Source organism: Saccoglossus kowalevskii, chromosome 8 (genome assembly GCF_978046115.1).
Source record: "Saccoglossus kowalevskii chromosome 8, keSacKowa6.1, whole genome shotgun sequence".
NCBI lineage: Eukaryota > Metazoa > Hemichordata > Enteropneusta > Harrimaniidae > Saccoglossus > Saccoglossus kowalevskii.
The window spans coordinates 32,565,961-32,586,178 of NC_140648.1; the positions used below are offsets into that span (position 1 = coordinate 32,565,961).

The window sequence follows — 20,218 nt, forward strand, 5'->3', positions numbered from 1 at the left end:
CTACAATACCCCATGTGGCAACACTCGCCTACATCACCATACTCACAAACTCCACCATACATACCTTATTTCCATCCAATGCATCTTTGTTGTCGAAAATACCCCATGTGGCAACACTCGCCTACATCACCATACTCACAAACTCTACCATACATACCTTATTTCCATCCAATGCATCTTTGTTGTCTACAATACCCCATGTGGCAACACTCGCCTACATCACCATACTCACGAACTCTACCATACATACCTTATATCCATCCAATGCATCTTTGTTGTCTACAATACCCCATGTGGCAACACTCGCCTACATCACCATACTCACAAACTCTACCATACATACCTTATTTCCATCCAATGCATCTTTGTTGTCTACATTACCCCATGTGGCAACACTCGATCACATCACCATACTCGCACACACTACCATACATACCTTATTTCCATCCAATGCATCTTTGTTGTCTACAATACCCCATGTGGCAGCACTCACCCATATCACCATACTCACACACTCCACCATACATACCTTATTTCCATCCAATGCATCTTTGTTGTCTACAATACCCCATGTGGCAGCACTCGCCCATATCACCATACTCACACACTCCACCATACATACCTTATTTCCATCCAATGCATCTTTGTTGTCTACAATACCCCATGTGGCAGCACTCACCCATATCACCATACTCACAAACTCCACCATACATACCTTATTTCCATCCAATGCATCTTTGTTGTCTACAATACCCCATGTGGCAGCACTCGCCCATATCACCATACTCACAAACTCCACCATACATACCTTATTTCCATCCAATGCATCTTTGTTGTCTACAATACCCCATGTGGCAACACTCGCCTACATCACCATACTCACAAACTCCACCATACATACCTTATTTCCATCCAATGCATCTTTGTTGTCGAAAATACCCCATGTGGCAGCACTCACCCATATCACCATACTCACACACTCCACCATACATACCTTATTTCCATCCAATGCATCTTTGTTGTCGAAAATACCCCATGTGGCAGCACTCACCCATATCACCATACTCACAAACTCCACCATACATACCTTATTTCCATCCAATGCATCTTTGTTGTCTACAATACCCCATGTGGCAGCACTCGCCCATATCACCATACTCACAAACTCCACCATACATACCTTATTTCCATCCAATGCATCTTTGTTGTCTACAATACCCCATGTGGCAACACTCGCCTACATCACCATACTCACACACTCCACCATAATACCTTATTTCCATCCAAGGCATCTTTGTTGTCTACAATACCCCATGTGGCAACACTCGCCTACATCACCATACTCACAAACTCCACCATACATACCTTATTTCCATCCAATGCATCTTTGTTGTCGAAAATACCCCATGTGGCAGCACTCACCCATATCACCATACTCACACACTCCACCATACATACCTTATTTCCATCCAATGCATCTTTGTTGTCTACAATACCCCATGTGGCAGCACTCGGCCATATCACCATACTCACAAACTCCACCATACATACCTTATTTCCATCCAATGCATCTTTGTTGTCTACAATACCCCATGTGGCAGCACTCGCCCATATCACCATACTCACAAACTCCACCATACATACCTTATTTCCATCCAATGCATCTTTATTGTTTACAATACCCCATGTGGCAGCACTCGCCCATATCACCATACTCACACACTCCACCATAATACCTTATTTCCATCCAAGGCATCTTTGTTGTCTACAATACCCCATGTGGCAACACTCGCCTACATCACCATACTCACAAACTCCACCATACATACCTTATTTCCATCCAATGCATCTTTGTTGTCTACAATACCCCATGTGGCAACACTCGTCTACATCACCATACTCACAAACTCTACCATACATACCTTATATCCATCCAATGCATCTTTGTTGTCTACAATACCCCATGTGGCAACACTCGCCTACATCACCATACTCACAAACTCTACCATACATACCTTATTTCCATCCAATGCATCTTTGTTGTCTACATTACCCCATGTGGCAACACTCGATCACATCACCATACTCGCATACACTACCATACATACCTTATATCCATCCAATGCATCTTTGTTGTCTACAATACCCCATGTGGCAACACTCGCCTACATCACCATACTCACAAACTCTACCATACATACCTTATTTCCATCCAATGCATCTTTGTTGTCTACATTACCCCATGTGGCAACACTCGATCACATCACCATACTCGCACACATTACCATACATACCTTATTTCCATCCAATGCATCTTTGTTGTCGAAAATACCCCATGTGGCAGCACTCACCCATATCACCATACTCACACACTCCACCATACATACCTTATTTCCATCCAATGCATCTTTGTTGTCTACAATACCCCATGTGGCAACACTTGCCTACATCACCATACTCACAAACTCCACCATACATACCTTATTTCCATCCAATGCATCTTTGTTGTCTACAATACCCCATGTGGCAACACTCGTCTACATCACCATACTCACAAACTCTACCATACATACCTTATTTCCATCCAATGCATCTTTGTTGTCTACAATACCCCATGTGGCAACACTCGCCTACATCACCATACTCACGAACTCTACCATACATACCTTATATCCATCCAATGCATCTTTGTTGTCTACAATACCCCATGTGGCAACACTCGCCTACATCACCATACTCACAAACTCTACCATACATACTTTATTTCCATCCAATGCATCTTTGTTGTCTACATTACCCCATGTGGCAACACTCGATCACATCACCATACTCGCACACACTACCATACATACCTTATTTCCATCCAATGCATCTTTGTTGTCGAAAATACCCCATGTGGCAGCACTCACCCATATCACCATACTCACACACTCCACCATACATACCTTATTTCCATCCAATGCATCTTTGTTGTCTACAATACCCCATGTGGCAGCACTCGCCCATATCACCATACTCACAAACTCTACCATACATACCTTATTTCCATCCAATGCATCTTTGTTGTCTACATTACCCCATGTGGCAACACTCGATCACATCACCATACTCGCACACATTACCATACATACCTTATTTCCATCCAATGCATCTTTGTTGTCGAAAATACCCCATGTGGCAGCACTCACCCATATCACCATACTCACAAACTCCACCATACATACCTTATTTCCATCCAATGCATCTTTGTTGTCTACAATACCCCATGTGGCAGCACTCGCCCATATCACCATACTCACAAACTCCACCATACATACCTTATTTGCATCCAATGCATCTTTGTTGTCTACAATACCCCATGTGGCAACACTCGCCTACATCACCATACTCACACACTCCACCATAATACCTTATTTCCATCCAAGGCATCTTTGTTGTCTACAATACCCCATGTGGCAACACTCGCCTACATCACCATACTCACAAACTCCACCATACATACCTTATTTCCATCCAATGCATCTTTGTTGTCGAAAATACCCCATTTGGCAGCACTCACCCATATCACCATACTCACACACTCCACCATACATACCTTATTTCCATCCAATGCATCTTTGTTGTCGAAAATACCCCATGTGGCAGCACTCACCCATATCACCATACTCACAAACTCCACCATACATACCTTATTTCCATCCAATGCATCTTTGTTGTCTACAATACCCCATGTGGCAGCACTCGCCCATATCACCATACTCTGAAACTCCACCATACATACCTTATTTCCATCCAATGCATCTTTGTTGTCTACAATACCCCATGTGGCAACACTCGCCTACATCACCATACTCACACACTCCACCATAATACCTTATTTCCATCCAAGGCATCTTTGTTGTCTACAATACCCCATGTGGCAACACTCGCCTACATCACCATACTCACAAACTCCACCATACATACCTTATTTCCATCCAATGCATCTTTATTGTCGAAAATACCCCATGTGGCAGCACTCACCCATATCACCATACTCACACACTCCACCATACATACCTTATTTCCATCCAATGCATCTTTGTTGTCGAAAATACCCCATGTGGCAGCACTCACCCATATCACCATACTCACAAACTCCACCATACATACCTTATTTCCATCCAATGCATCTTTGTTGTCTACAATACCCCATGTGGCAGCACTCGCCCATATCACCATACTCACAAACTCCACCATACATACCTTATTTCCATCCAATGCATCTTTGTTGTCTACAATACCCCATGTGGCAACACTCGCCTACATCACCATACTCACACACTCCACCATAATACCTTATTTCCATCCAAGGCATCTTTGTTGTCTACAATACCCCATGTGGCAACACTCGCCTACATCACCATACTCACAAACTCCACCATACATACCTTATTTCCATCCAATGCATCTTTGTTGTCGAAAATACCCCATGTGGCAGCACTCACCCATATCACCATACTCACACACTCCACCATACATACCTTATTTCCATCCAATGCATCTTTGTTGTCTACAATACCCCATGTGGCAGCACTCGCCCATATCACCATACTCACAAACTCCACCATACATACCTTATTTCCATCCAATGCATCTTTGTTGTCTACAATACCCCATGTGGCAACACTCGCCTACATCACCATACTCACACACTCCACCATAATACCTTATTTCCATCCAAGGCATCTTTGTTGTCTACAATACCCCATGTGGCAACACTCGCCTACATCACCATACTCACACACTCCACCATAATACCTTATTTCCATCCAAGGCATCTTTGTTGTCTACAATACCCCATGTGGCAACACTCGCCTACATCACCATACTCACACACTCCACCATAATACCTTATTTCCATCCAAGGCATCTTTGTTGTCTACAATACCCCATGTGGCAACACTCGCCTACATCACCATACTCACAAACTCCACCATACATACCTTATTTCCATCCAATGCATCTTTGTTGTCGAAAATACCCCATGTGGCAGCACTCACCCATATCACCATACTCACACACTCCACCATACATACCTTATTTCCATCCAATGCATCTTTGTTGTCGAAAATACCCCATGTGGCAGCACTCACCCATATCACCATACTCACAAACTCCACCATACATACCTTATTTCCATCCAATGCATCTTTGTTGTCTACAATACCCCATGTGGCAGCACTCGCCCATATCACCATACTCTGAAACTCCACCATACATACCTTATTTCCATCCAATGCATCTTTGTTGTCTACAATACCCCATGTGGCAACACTCGCCTACATCACCATACTCACACACTCCACCATAATACCTTATTTCCATCCAAGGCATCTTTGTTGTCTACAATACCCCATGTGGCAACACTCGCCTACATCACCATACTCACAAACTCCACCATACATACCTTATTTCCATCCAATGCATCTTTATTGTCGAAAATACCCCATGTGGCAGCACTCACCCATATCACCATACTCACACACTCCACCATACATACCTTATTTCCATCCAATGCATCTTTGTTGTCGAAAATACCCCATGTGGCAGCACTCACCCATATCACCATACTCACAAACTCCACCATACATACCTTATTTCCATCCAATGCATCTTTGTTGTCTACAATACCCCATGTGGCAGCACTCGCCCATATCACCATACTCACAAACTCCACCATACATACCTTATTTCCATTCAATGCATCTTTGTTGTCTACAATACCCCATGTGGCAACACTCGCCTACATCACCATACTCACACACTCCACCATAATACCTTATTTCCATCCAAGGCATCTTTGTTGTCTACAATACCCCATGTGGCAACACTCGCCTACATCACCATACTCACAAACTCCACCATACATACCTTATTTCCATCCAATGCATCTTTGTTGTCGAAAATACCCCATGTGGCAGCACTCACCCATATCACCATACTCACACACTCCACCATACATACCTTATTTCCATCCAATGCATCTTTGTTGTCTACAATACCCCATGTGGCAGCACTCGCCCATATCACCATACTCACAAACTCCACCATACATACCTTATTTCCATCCAATGCATCTTTGTTGTCTACAATACCCCATGTGGCAACACTCGCCTACATCACCATACTCACACACTCCACCATAATACCTTATTTCCATCCAAGGCATCTTTGTTGTCTACAATACCCCATGTGGCAACACTCGCCTACATCACCATACTCACAAACTCCACCATACATACCTTATTTCCATCCAATGCATCTTTGTTGTCTACAATACCCCATGTGGCAACACTCGTCTACATCACCATACTCACAAACTCTACCATACATACCTTATATCCATCCAATGCATCTTTGTTGTCTACAATACCCCATGTGGCAACACTCGCCTACATCACCATACTCACAAACTCTACCATACATACCTTATTTCCATCCAATGCATCTTTGTTGTCTACATTACCCCATGTGGCAACACTCGATCACATCACCATACTCGCACACACTACCATACATACCTTATATCCATCCAATGCATCTTTGTTGTCTACAATACCCCATGTGGCAACACTCGCCTACATCACCATACTCACAAACTCTACCATACATACCTTATTTCCATCCAATGCATCTTTGTTGTCTACATTACCCCATGTGGCAACACTCGATCACATCACCATACTCGCACACATTACCATACATACCTTATTTCCATCCAATGCATCTTTGTTGTCGAAAATACCCCATGTGGCAGCACTCACCCATATCACCATACTCACACACTCCACCATACATACCTTATTTCCATCCAATGCATCTTTGTTGTCTACAATACCCCATGTGGCAGCACTCGCCCATATCACCATACTCACAAACTCCACCATACATACCTTATTTCCATCCAATGCATCTTTGTTGTCTACAATACCCCATGTGGCAACACTCACCCATATCACCATACTCACACACTCCACCATACATACCTTATTTCCATCCAATGCATCTTTGTTGTCTACAATACCCCATGTGGCAGCACTCGCCCATATCACCATACTCACAAACTCCACCATACATACCTTATTTCCATCCAATGCATCTTTGTTGTCTACAATAGCCCATGTGGCAGCACTCGCCCATATCACCATACTCACAAACTCCACCATACATACCTTATTTCCATCCAATGCATCTTTGTTGTCTACAATACCCCATGTGGCAACACTCACCCATATCACCATACTCACACACTCCACCATACATACCTTATTTCCATCCAATGCATCTTTGTTGTCTACAATACCCCATGTGGCAGCACTCGCCCATATCACCATACTCACAAACTCCACCATACATACCTTATTTCCATCCAAGGCATCTTTGTTGTCTACAATACCCCATGTGGCAACACTCGATCACATCACCATACTCGCACACACTACCATACAAACCTTATTTCCATCCAATGCATCTTTGTTGTCCACAATACCCCATGTGGCAGCACTCGCCCATATCACCATACTCACAAACTCCACCATACATACGTTATTTCCATCCAATGCATCTTTGTTGTCTACAATACCCCATGTGGCAGCACTCGCCCATATCACCATACTCACAAACTCTACCATACATACCTTATTTCCATCCAATGCATCTTTGTTGTCTACAATACCCCATGTGGCAACACTCGCCTACATCACCATACTCACACACTCCACCATAATACCTTATTTCCATCCAAGGCATCTTTGTTGTCTACAATACCCCATGTGGCAACACTCGCCTACATCACCATACTCACAAACTCCACCATACATACCTTATTTCCATCCAATGCATCTTTGTTGTCTACAATACCCCATGTGGCAACACTCGTCTACATCACCATACTCACAAACTCTACCATACATACCTTATATCCATCCAATGCATCTTTGTTGTCTACAATACTCCATGTGGCAACACTCGCCTACATCACCATACTCACAAACTCTACCATACATACCTTATTTCCATCCAATGCATCTTTGTTGTCTACATTACCCCATGTGGCAACACTCGATCACATCACCATACTCGCACACACTACCATACAAACCTTATTTCCATCCAATGCATCTTTGTTGTCTACAATACCCCATGTGGCAACACTCGCCCATATCACCATACTCACACACTCCACCATACATACCTTATTTCCATCCAATGCATCTTTGTTGTCTACAATACCCCATGTGGCAGCACTCACCCATATCACCATACTCACAAACTCCACCATACATACCTTATTTCCATCCAATGCATCTTTGTTGTCTACAATACCCCATGTGGCAGCACTCACCAATATCACCATACTCACAAACTCCACCATACATACCTTATTTCCATTCAAGTCATCTTTGTTGTCTACAATACCCCATGTGGCAGCACTCACCCATATCACCATACTCACAAACTCTACCATACATACCTTATTTCCATCCAATGCATCTTTGTTGTCTACAATACCCCATGTGGCAGCACTCACCCATATCACCATACTCACACACTCCACCATACATACCTTATTTCCATCCAATGCATCTTTGTTGTCTACAATACCCCATGTGGCAATACCTAATGCATAGACAGGCTTCTCTTCAGTCTGGGTGTGTTCCTTGGCTTCCTCATCTACAGCTTCACCTACTATCTTCATCACCCCTTCTGCTGTACCACCAGTTATGATCCAAGCACCTGATACACAAACAACAGGTCATGTAATATTTTTCAGTATTATTTTAAAATGATAAACTAAAAGAATCAAAATATCTTCAGTACACCTGATAATTAATTTTGGCTAATTAGTTGTTATGACAGATTGATATGTAGAACAAAATAGTTTATTTTGTTATAAATTATTGTTTCACAAAGTTCACTTGATTAAGTTAACACATACATATGGAGGGTTTCTAATTTTATGTGAACATGTCATTGTCAATAACATCGTTCCCATTCATTTTTTAGTGTAAACAATAAAAGATGTAGATGAATTATAATTAGATGAGCAGGGAGTATTCAGAATGTTAACAAGATGATGTCATTCCATATTCCACCTTATCCAGGTTTTATTCAGTCAAAATGACTAAGATTCTCACATCACACATAAATCAGTTAAATATTTCAAATCAAATAACAAAACAAAACATTGTGTCTATTGTTCATATAAAAACCAGTTATACCATGTTTGAGAAATGGTTAAGGACATGTGAAAGCCATTCTCCAGTCAAATCACAAAATTAATTAACATGCACCAGTAAATCACCATGAGCAATGTCAATACCAAGTTTGAATGAATTTGGCACAGGCATTCAGAGAAACAGTTGATGACAAGTTCAAATTTTGTGATTTCATTTTTTAGGAAAATCAAAAATATTCGAAGACATCATTAAACCTATCTTATCTTACCTTTGTATATTTTAAATCAAATCACAAAACAAAATGACATGCATCAGTAACACACCATAAGTGAATACTAATTTTGTATAAGTCAAGGTATGTCTGAACAAATGTTGATGGCATGTTCAAATGTTAATTTTTGAAGTCTATTGGGGAAAAATTGCTGTCATGCAGTCAATCAAAGGTCAAATCAAACTTTAAAAAAAAGGAATCAATTTGCATATTTATTCCATTATGACTTGGTTTTGCACCAACTTTTGAACTCAGTTCAAGAATTTCTATAGATATGATGATAGACAGATGCATGAATGTTGTGATCAATGAACAAAACTAAATCTGTTTCGGATTTCATCTAATGGAGACTAAAAATACTGGTCTGCAATTTTATTCCATTGATAATACCTTTTTTCAGGTATATTATGATAATTTATGTGTTTATCTGATATGTAGTGTCTTCACAAACAATTACTGGTATTAAACTGACTAAATGACATCAAGAGGTGTTTGATTGATTAAGGTAGAGATGCAGTTTACCTGACAGGTATTTTAATTACTTAATTAGGAAACCAAGATGATCTCTCTTGTCCACAAGACTATATATTTTTGCAAAGCTTAATGTATGAATTTAAAATTTTGTTTATGGACACTGTAGTTTGAAATGTGCACAAAAAAGTGCTTTTTTGGTCAAAGGGAATTTAAAAAAAATTAGCTTCTAAACCATGCTTCTGTTTCCTGTCAAAATTGATTTATGGGAACATCTGTTTACTATGAAGAAAGTGCTGTCTTGAAAACTGTCTACCAGTTGTCAATTTTGCAGGGCAGCAGCTCAAATTTCACTACTTCAAGTTTATGCATAAATTAACACCCAGGCTAGTTGTCTGTAGATTGTTGTAACACTGTTCAACCAAGAACAGTGTCCTGACGGTGTTTTGAAGATAAACACATTGTCAATCAATTGTGAAAATTTCAAAACAAAAGGTCACTGCGTCTAGGAGCTACTTTTTTTTCAAAGTTCTGGGATGTGCACTAAAAAGAAGCTGAGATAATTGCTAATTTGCATAACCATTCACTCAGTAAGAAGTTTGCTAATGCTCATAATTAAAATGGCTGTAACAGTTCCAAATTTAAATGTATTGTCGTTTTGTTAAAAGTTAAATATAGCGCATAATATGGAGATCCCGTCATTACTTTTTTTCACCATGTTTCTTTTTGATTATTTATTTACAGCCTTGCTAAATCTTGCTAAGAATTCAAAAGTGAGTATGTTTGTATCTGTTTTCTATATTTTAAAATCGTCTTTTGAGTATGTTTCACTATTCACATTTCTACAAAATTTTAACAGTCTATAGCCAAGACTGTTTGGATAATAAAAAGCAAAAAAAAAAAAATGTCACTCCCAAGTGCCCACGAACCTGCATCTCTACCTTAAATTACATGTTTAATGTTGACTCACCAGTGCTAGTAGCTGCCTTCATCAATCCTCTGTGAAATAAAGCTCTCAGTCTGTCTTTCAGTATAAAATCCTTAGCACCACCTGTAACTGATATTAACACATTGGGTGGTTTCATTCGCCAGTGTTCTGTTAGTAACTTCCATATTATCTCTGGATCAGTTCTGTAATCTAAGCGCACATACTATAACAAAAAAATAAAAAATATATCAATATAGTACCAATAACAATATAATTTAGTTTTCAGTAAAAAAGCTATATTTATATTGTTACACTCATTCTAAAGTTTTTTTTATTTGATGTAAACAATGTTTAGCTACATTGTATGCATTCCAGATTATGTAATTGCATTTTAATAGTTTTCTGATTTTACAGCGATAAAATGCATGATAGAAATAGAATCCTATTACTGTATGCAAACAATCATTATGCGAGATGTACATTTTTTTTGCTGCTATTATTCCCAATTAGCTTTTACATCTAGGTTGTCGCTAGTATGTACAAAGAGAAAAATTGCATCTACGTTTGCTGAAAAACAGTCTTCTAAACGACTTGTAATCCCCTTCCTTTTGTTGTCATGCTCAGTAGCTCAGTAACATAGCAATCTGACAACTCATCTATTGCATAAATTTGTGTATTATTTTTTAGATTGAAAAACTTACCATAATTATGTAATTCAAATGAAATGACAGTATATGCTGGCTGCACTGCTTCTTTTAGTTGTCTGCAGTGTATCAAATGAATTCATATACCCATACATGAGACACACTTACCAGGGCTTTTTTCTTAGCCTGTCCATAGCCTGTGAATTCTACTTGACCAAATGAATTAGATGCTTCAGTTACTGTGCATGACTTAGGTGTCCATTCACCACTGCTATGTTTAATAAAACCTTCTTGGTGATTGTTCAAGGAGCGACCACAACAACACATAGCAATACTACAAAACACAAAACATATACAATATGTACTGGAAAACACTGGTCAAATACACAACATTTCTCATTATTGATATTAGGGGCTATAGCGGGCATGGGCTAATGAAGTTTTGACATATTTCGTTCATATATTTGATTCATGCATTATTTCATTCTCACTCTTTTAACCAAAGTGATTCCCAAGGAACACCCAAATTATAATATTTCATATTCAGAATTAATTAAAAAATAACAATTATTAGAATTATTAGAACTCTTCATATTCAATGAACAAAAGAACAGAATACTAGAATTAAGTAATCAAGTAAAATGATTGGGTGCACAACAATGCAAACTGACCTTGGTAAACTCAACAAAAGAACTGTTCAACAAGAGTTCACCATTGTTAAAGTAGACACAAAGGTACAAGAATAAAGGAACATTCCACCGTGTATTGTCACATTACATATTATGTAAAATATCCAATGCTAGTCTAATACAGATCACCAAGAGAAACTACAGTAAAACATGGATATAATCCTAGTTTAGCATACACACATATAGCATACTACTAATAATTTCATTGAAAAATAAGATTGCAGATTTATTTATTAAATGTACACTATATGTGAAAAACACAAATTAATCTAATTTATTTTTTTAACCAATTTCAGAGGCAGTTTCGAAGAAGAAGTCTAAAATGTGCAAAAAAGTTGTTTGAATGAAAAAAGTTGATGGATGAAATACGTCTACATAGACATACAGATGATGACAGGTTGGTCAACCTATGAGCTCTGTCCTAATCATTTTGATGACAGCAAAGTAATAATTTTTATCAAACAGACTTTAAGACACATTGACAATTATTATTTATCAAATATTTTTAACAGCAACAAATTAGTGAATATAAGTACCTTGGATCGGTTGTACTCCATTTCTCATCTCTGATGAAGTATCTGCATCTTCGCATTTTTATATTTGATGTCACAAATTCCTTCAACATTTCTCTCTGTGAAGAAACCATTCAACCATCTTTTATCAGTATAATATAAATTAAATTTTGCCCAAGTAATATCAATCACCAACTGAAATAGTAGGGAGAATTACATGTACATGTGGATTAAATTTCACCTAGCTCTTTGCTCGACTATTAATACCAATAGTATAAATAAGATCCTCAAATCTGTGTAAGGTTTGGTACACTTGTTTTGCCACCAAAATACATAAGGCAAGTTCATCGTTGAATTAAGTTAGATGCAATCAAAAATTCACAACTATGCAAGTGAGAGTTGTGTTGCTCTAGCAGGCTCAAGTTCAGGCTCAAGTTATGATGTGAGTAAAAAAGATTGAAGTTGTCTCTGCTATAATCTCCTGTTGAAGTCACTGGAGATGTACTTGGTGAAATGAACAAGAACACAATTCCCGACATAATTCATTTAAATGCACACATCAAATGAAGTTTTGCAACATGTTTTTTTTTTTTAAATTTGCTCTCCTTCATAATGATTTCCTTGCTATGTTCTGTGTGAAAATTGTGAATTAAAAGGATACAAATTCAAAACTTTTGAAATTAATTATTTTGTAATCTCCTTCCTGTTGTTGTCACGCTCAGTAGCTCAGTAACATAGCAACCTGACAACTCATCTATTGCATGTATACTTACAGGGGATAACATGGTTGTCTTCCTCTTGTAATGACTACTAGGTGAAATAGTACTGGATCTCCTCTGAAGTCGCATTGGTCTCTCAGGTTGTCCTTGATTATTACTACTAACTGTTCTCAGGATATCTGATATTGATCTTGGTGTCTTCTCTTCATTCTGTTGGGATGACTCTCCAACAGGTGTCAAGAGATGAACCTGTTTTGCAGGTTTGGGTGATAACTCACTTTTGACGTTGGACGGTTCATCACTGAAAGATGCATAATTTTGTCGCTTGTGGAGCACAGATTTTAGTTTCACATCACTAGAAGTTTGATCTGTTTCTGTTTTCTCATCAGTACCTTTCACATCCATATCCAATTTTCCTTTCCGCTTCTGCAATATTCTTCTATTAGGATCTTTTTCTTGCGTTGCACTTTTCACACTAACTAAGTGGAGTTCATCAGTTACTTCACGTTCTTCATCGCTGGGACTGACTCGTGGATCTCTTTTGGTGTGATGCATGTTCACAGAGAGTCAATTCACCATTCAATGCTGTGGAAAAATTAAAGTAACAATGATTCATTTCACAAAATCCCTTAATATCTCATACATAATCATGTGATTTTATTTTATTTTGACATATATTTTAGAAAACCAAACTGGAAATCATGACTCCACTTTAATGACATGGTCAAATATTTAAATTTTAAGAAAGTCTTAGAACATATGTGATAATAACAGAACCCTATGGTTTTGCCCTGCTGTTTGTGTGGTATGCAATTTATTTTCATTTGAGATGTGGTGTAACCATGCTGTAGTTTCAGGAATACATCACATCGCACAAGGACATGAGATTTATTATCATCTATTATTATTACGGTATACATAGATGCCGTTATTATAATGTAGATGCCGTATATAAATATATATTTGTATAAAGGCAACTGTAACTACCTCAAAGTCACATCAAGCAGTGTAGTACCTAATGCAGCATCCCAGTTTGAGCATGCAGAGTAAGAATGCGATGGGAGGGCATGGCCAATATATTTCCTGGCTTTTAGAAAGCAATTATAAAGAGTAATATATAACTAAAAAATACAGACAGGATGATATAGCTTAATTTCCAAGATGCAACTAAAATGAACCAAAAAAAGTATATGTTAGAGACATACAATGTACCTATATGTATATGCAAAACTTGATTTGCCAGCTAGTACTAATCCCTTTTTATGGTACCACCTTAGCTACTCTATTGACATTGGTTGTTTATTCTGTTGATTTAGCTCTTGAGCTGACTGATAAGTACAAAACATGCATGTTTCATATGAAAACAGTTGTAAGCAGTAATTTTAATAAAGGAATCAGGGTTTGTCTGCATTATAGACATCAGGGTTTGTCTGCATTATAGATATCAGGGTTTGTCTGCATTATGGATATCAGGGTTTGTCTGCATTATGGATATCAGGGTTTGTCTGCATTATAGATATCAGGGTTTGTCTGCATTATAGATATCAGGGTTTGTCTGCATTATAGATATCAGGGTTTGTCTGCATTATGGATATCAGGGTTTGTCTGCATTATAGATATCAGGGTTTGTCTGCATTATAGATATCAGGGTTTGTCTGCATTATAGATATCAGGGTTTGTCTGCATTATAGATATCAGGGTTTGTCTGCATTATAGATATCAGGGTTTGTCTGCATTATAGACATCAGGGTTTGTCTGCATTATGGATATCAGGGTCTGTCTGCATTATAGATATCAGGGTTTGTCTGCATTATAGATATCAGGGTTTGTCTGCATTATAGATATCAGGGTCTGTCTGCATTATAGATATCAGGGTTTGTCTGCATTATAGAAATCAGGGTTTGTCTGCATTATAGATATCAGGGTTTGTCTGCATTATAGATATCAGGGTCTGTCTGCATTATAGATATCAGGGTTTGTCTGCATTATAGACATCAGGGTTTGTTTGCATTATGGATATCAGGGTCTGTCTGCATTATAGATATCAGGGTTTGTCTGCATTATAGACATCAGGGTTTGTCTGCATTATAGATATCAGGGTTTGTCTGCATTATAGAAATCAGGGTTTGTCTGCATTATAGAAATCAGGGTTTGTCTGCATTATAGATATCAGGGTTTGTCTGCATTATAGATATCAGGGTTTGTCTGCATTATAGATATCAGGGTTTGTCTGCATTATAGATATCAGGGTTTGTCTGCATTATAGATATCAGGGTTTGTCTGCATTATAGATATCAGGGTTTGTCTGCATTATAGACATCAGGGTTTATCTGCATTATAGATATCAGGGTTTGTCTGCATTATAGAAATCAGGGTTTATCTGCATTATAGATATCAGGGTTTGTCTGCATTATAGATATCAGGGTTTGTCTGCATTATAGAAATCAGGGTTTATCTGCATTATAGATATCAGGGTTTGTCTGCATTGTAGATATCAGGGTTTGTCTGCATTATAGATATCAGAGATGCGTTATATAAAACTCAGAGGATGGTTAATTTCTTGGCTCATAGGATTTTCCAAATGGAGGTTAATTATTATTGATAACGGTCTGTACTCACTAATTGTATCTCCAACATTGTCCACAATATCATCAATGGATTTACCATTGTCATACTGCCTCCCTTAGCAATTGACATTTATTGTGGAATCAAAATCACTAACTGCTAATTTTGTCATTGCAAGTAGCCACTACTGTGGAAGTGAGACTGGGTATGAATTGACATCAATAGTAGATGCCCTATTTTTTACATGTATGAGCACATTATGCAGGCATCATCCAGTCATTTATTGTGTTTTAACGTATGTCCTTGAAATATCCAATAACAAAAAAAGAACTGGACAATTGTCTACGGTAAATGTATGTACATGTACATGTGTGAACTTTGAATAGGGTTGGTCCAAACACGTCTGGGATACAAGTACAGAACAAACCTATGAACATACATTTTGTACATGTATGCACAGAGTGTGAAATCCAGACCCTGTTTTTTGAACTTTGAACTTTAATATTTTTAGCTAAAATAAGTACATTTTAGCAATTTATCATGACTTGGCAAAGTAACCACATGTTATTCTTGTGCACTGAATGTTTACCTAGTGTGTTTATTGGCTTTGCAGGCTGTGATTTATTCCTATGTTAGTGACACGTATAATAAATATTAATAATTTGTATGGTAAAACAGATTAAGGTAGTGATTCAACTGTTTACATATATTTGTATATTTAACCTTGTACTTTTTAGAAAAATTAATGGAACCAGATTTTATTTTGTTCTATTTTATGATGCCTGGATCTAGTTTGGATGAGAAAACGGATAAATTAAATTAAAGTCAATACTTAGCAGGAAATCCTGACTTGTCTATTACATGTATCACATGTATTACATGTACATGTATGTATTAATTGATTAATTGATGCATGATTAAGGGATGGACCATCAGAAACTTTGAGGGGCAATGGCAGAATTTAAAAAAAACGAAATGCACAGAAAAAAATCATGGACAATTCTGCATGCTTGATTCTCAGGGAAAAAATATTCTGCATACTAGTAGAGTTTCTGCCATCCCTCGCCGCAGCGTTTCTAATGGTCCGTCCCTAAATTGAATGAACCGCGTAACAATCAAACGATACAATACACCACTAAGTACTGCACTGGACTTTACTTTCGTTTTTAAACCTTTGGACAAGTTTTTTTTCACATATACATACAATTGACACTAAATTGTGACGTCTAACGCCCCTCACAGTGGCCAGCAGATAGTCTTTTTTAAGAAAACGATCAGTGTTCAAAAAATAGACCCAGACCACCGTCCCTCAACACTTGAGGAACGGTGCCCAGACGAACTGTTGACATATCTCCTGGCAACAAGTTGTTCATTATCTGTCGTTGAAATAACATAGGTAACTCAAAATTAAGGTAACTAAGTTTCCGGATTAGATCTGTTCTTACCTGTGGAAATAAATCACAGAATCTTGTGATTTTCAACGCAACGGTTCATGTCGATACCACGTCTTAAAGAAACCAAAAGAAAGCATTCTCTTGTCTTGAACGTCACCATTTTGTTTCCCATAATCCTTTGCTCTCTGTAAGTGGGCGTTTCACTTTTGGAAGTCAAGTTGCCGGGACAACTGGTCACCGATACCACCTACCGGTGTATCCCGAGTTAAAGGCCCGTGGTTGTCGTCGCACCGTGTGTAAAATACATTGTTTGTTCAGAGGCGGCGGCACGAAATGTTTCATCATGGGAGGGGGGTATCTGAATAACCAACCTTGCACCGAAGTCGCGACCTTACAAGGGGGTTCGGGGGCATGCTCCCACTTAAAAATGTTGAAATCTAGACCCTCTGAAACGCTATTCCCTGCATTTTGAGGAGCATTTTTTGCTGACACAAAGGGTTTCAGCTTGTTTTTCAAGTTGGAGGGACGACGCCCCCAAACATTTGTTTTGACGGGGAGACCCCCGGGCGTGCCGCCGCGCCACTATTGTTTAATTGAAATTGGAATAAGCGCTGCTCGGGGATCACCGTGTTTTAAAATTTCCACCTTGGATGACAACACAAATGGGAGTGGCCTCAACCGTGAACCCGAAAAGAGGGCGCACCATAGTACAAGGGTTTAATGTGATGCCGGTTATTCCGAATGTTAATGGTAAGAGGGTTCTAATTAATCGCGGGATAATTCGTACCGATTACAAGTACAGTAACTATGAAGACACACATGATAGTTCTACGGTTATACGACAATACCAAAGCTAATTCAGAAAGCGCAAATTGCAGAACAAGTAGGAAGTAGCACAGAGTCTCGCTGTCATTTCTTTTCTCGTGAACAACCTCTGTGTGTTCGCGTTGATCGGAAATGGCATACTGAAATGAATAGTTATGAATACAATGGTCAGATTTTACAGTCGATTCACGCTAATTTATTTTAAATTTCGACCATACTTTTAAATTGAAATAGAAACACAACATTGTATATAATTAATATAGTATTAGGGCCCAATTTACGCTAATTTATTTTAAATTTCGACCATACTTTGAAATTTCGACTTCTACGTTATCTTGTTTTGACTACACGTAAATACCAAAAATACGAGGAATCAGGCGAACTGGTAATCGGGCGAAATGGCAATCGGGCGAAATGGTAATCGGGCGAACAGGTAATCGGGCGGAACCGTTCGGGCGAAGTGGTAATTGGGCGAAATGCCCCCAATTCGGTAAATCTTCCAACTGATGAACATTGAATACAATGGCGTTTTTGGTGCTTAGCCCGAGCACAGTCCCTCAACATGCACATTCATGCATATTTTCTTAGCACGGACTAAGGAGCTGTGAGTGAACGCTACCATTTTGTAAGTACTACCTGTTGCTTTCAGTTCAATGAAGTTCTACAAAATTCTCCTCTAATATCAAGTGTTAGTGCAACGTTACTTACACCAAGTATAGACTGATAGAATTGACCATATACCAAACTATTATGATTAATTCATATGCTCAAATTTCAGATCAAACAATCAAAATAAGCGTGATTTATAGATCAAAATGTGTTAAACATATAAAAGATGATACCAATTCATGGCGTATACCAGTATGGTGAATAGTCACGTGATTAATGCCTTCATTGTCTCGACACTGAATGGTTCAATGGTGTATTGTTTCGAAGGTAAACAAATTCCTTCTTGGCTTTTATAATTTTATTATTTATTATGAAATTCATGACAGATCATGACTTTAGTTTTCTCCATATTCATATCTACTAGCCAGCGTTATCTTATTTTCCCTTGACGACTCCACCTGCATGATAACCGTGCATGTACACAGATGACCAGGCGATGTTCATTGATTGCTATCGACAAAACCAAACCATCTGTCGTATATTTTGTAATTCATGGATGATTAAATGAGTTATTATCTTTGTGTATTTTTAGATTATTCATTTTCCTCATTTGTTGTAATTTTTGACATTGTAACTTCTTCTATTTGATCACCGAGTTTAACCGAAGCTCCTAGATCAATAGAGTAGCATGCAGGCAACCAGCGCGAACAACTCCCAGTGTTTCTAGGTTCTGAAAAGTTTCCCTCACGGGTTCTGTATCAAGTAATATAGACTGTCGACAGTTCTCGGGCCTAATAAAGAGTCACTTATTTTCAAACGCCGTAGGTGTGTTAACCTTACGGCCCTCGCTTGAAAAATGCTTTTGGCATTTCGTTATAACGCCTTTAGCGTTTGAAAATAAGAATGTATTAGGCAGAGAACTGTCGACAGTCTACAAGTAATATTGAAAACTAATATGCAATTAGACTCGTTGGTGAAGGTATTGTATGTGGATTGTAACTGCATGTACCTCCCAAGGCGTGGACCTCTGCTGATGCCTGAACTTCAGTATTTCAATGTATATTTCAGATAAGTTCGATTTATTTGAACTAATGAAATTTAATTAGACACATGACGATGACATGAATATTCACTTATTTCGAGCTCCATACTAATTATTGGGAAATAATGGGCAACACAGATCCTGTGCCTACATTTCTGCCTCTATTAAATTTGCCTTTTTAAATACATTTTTATAACCAGAAAGATATAATTAAAATTACGGAGCAATTGAAATATACAAATTTGTGAAGAGTAGAATTGCTAATATACCGATTACTAGAGGGAATTGCGCGTTTCGTCGCGCGAATGATAATCATTGATTGGAATGA

The 20,218-nt window shown here is 38.4% G+C and overlaps 1 protein-coding gene across 1 annotated transcript in view; it reads right to left on the bottom strand.

The window, feature by feature from the left end:
• Positions 1-17,588, bottom strand: part of LOC102803519 (transient receptor potential cation channel subfamily M member-like 2) — a 53,492-nt gene extending 35,904 nt beyond the window's left edge. The window contains exons 1-6 of the mRNA XM_085502843.1: positions 17,466-17,588; positions 13,510-14,040; positions 12,761-12,855; positions 11,704-11,869; positions 10,934-11,114; positions 8,609-8,778 (exon numbers count right to left, since the gene is read on the bottom strand). Of these exons, the coding sequence (XP_085358969.1) occupies positions 8,609-8,778; positions 10,934-11,114; positions 11,704-11,869; positions 12,761-12,855; positions 13,510-14,010 (1,113 nt within the window). The 5' untranslated portion in view covers positions 14,011-14,040; positions 17,466-17,588. The remainder of the gene's footprint in view (positions 1-8,608; positions 8,779-10,933; positions 11,115-11,703; positions 11,870-12,760; positions 12,856-13,509; positions 14,041-17,465) is intronic.
• Positions 17,589-20,218: the final 2,630 nt, after the last annotated feature.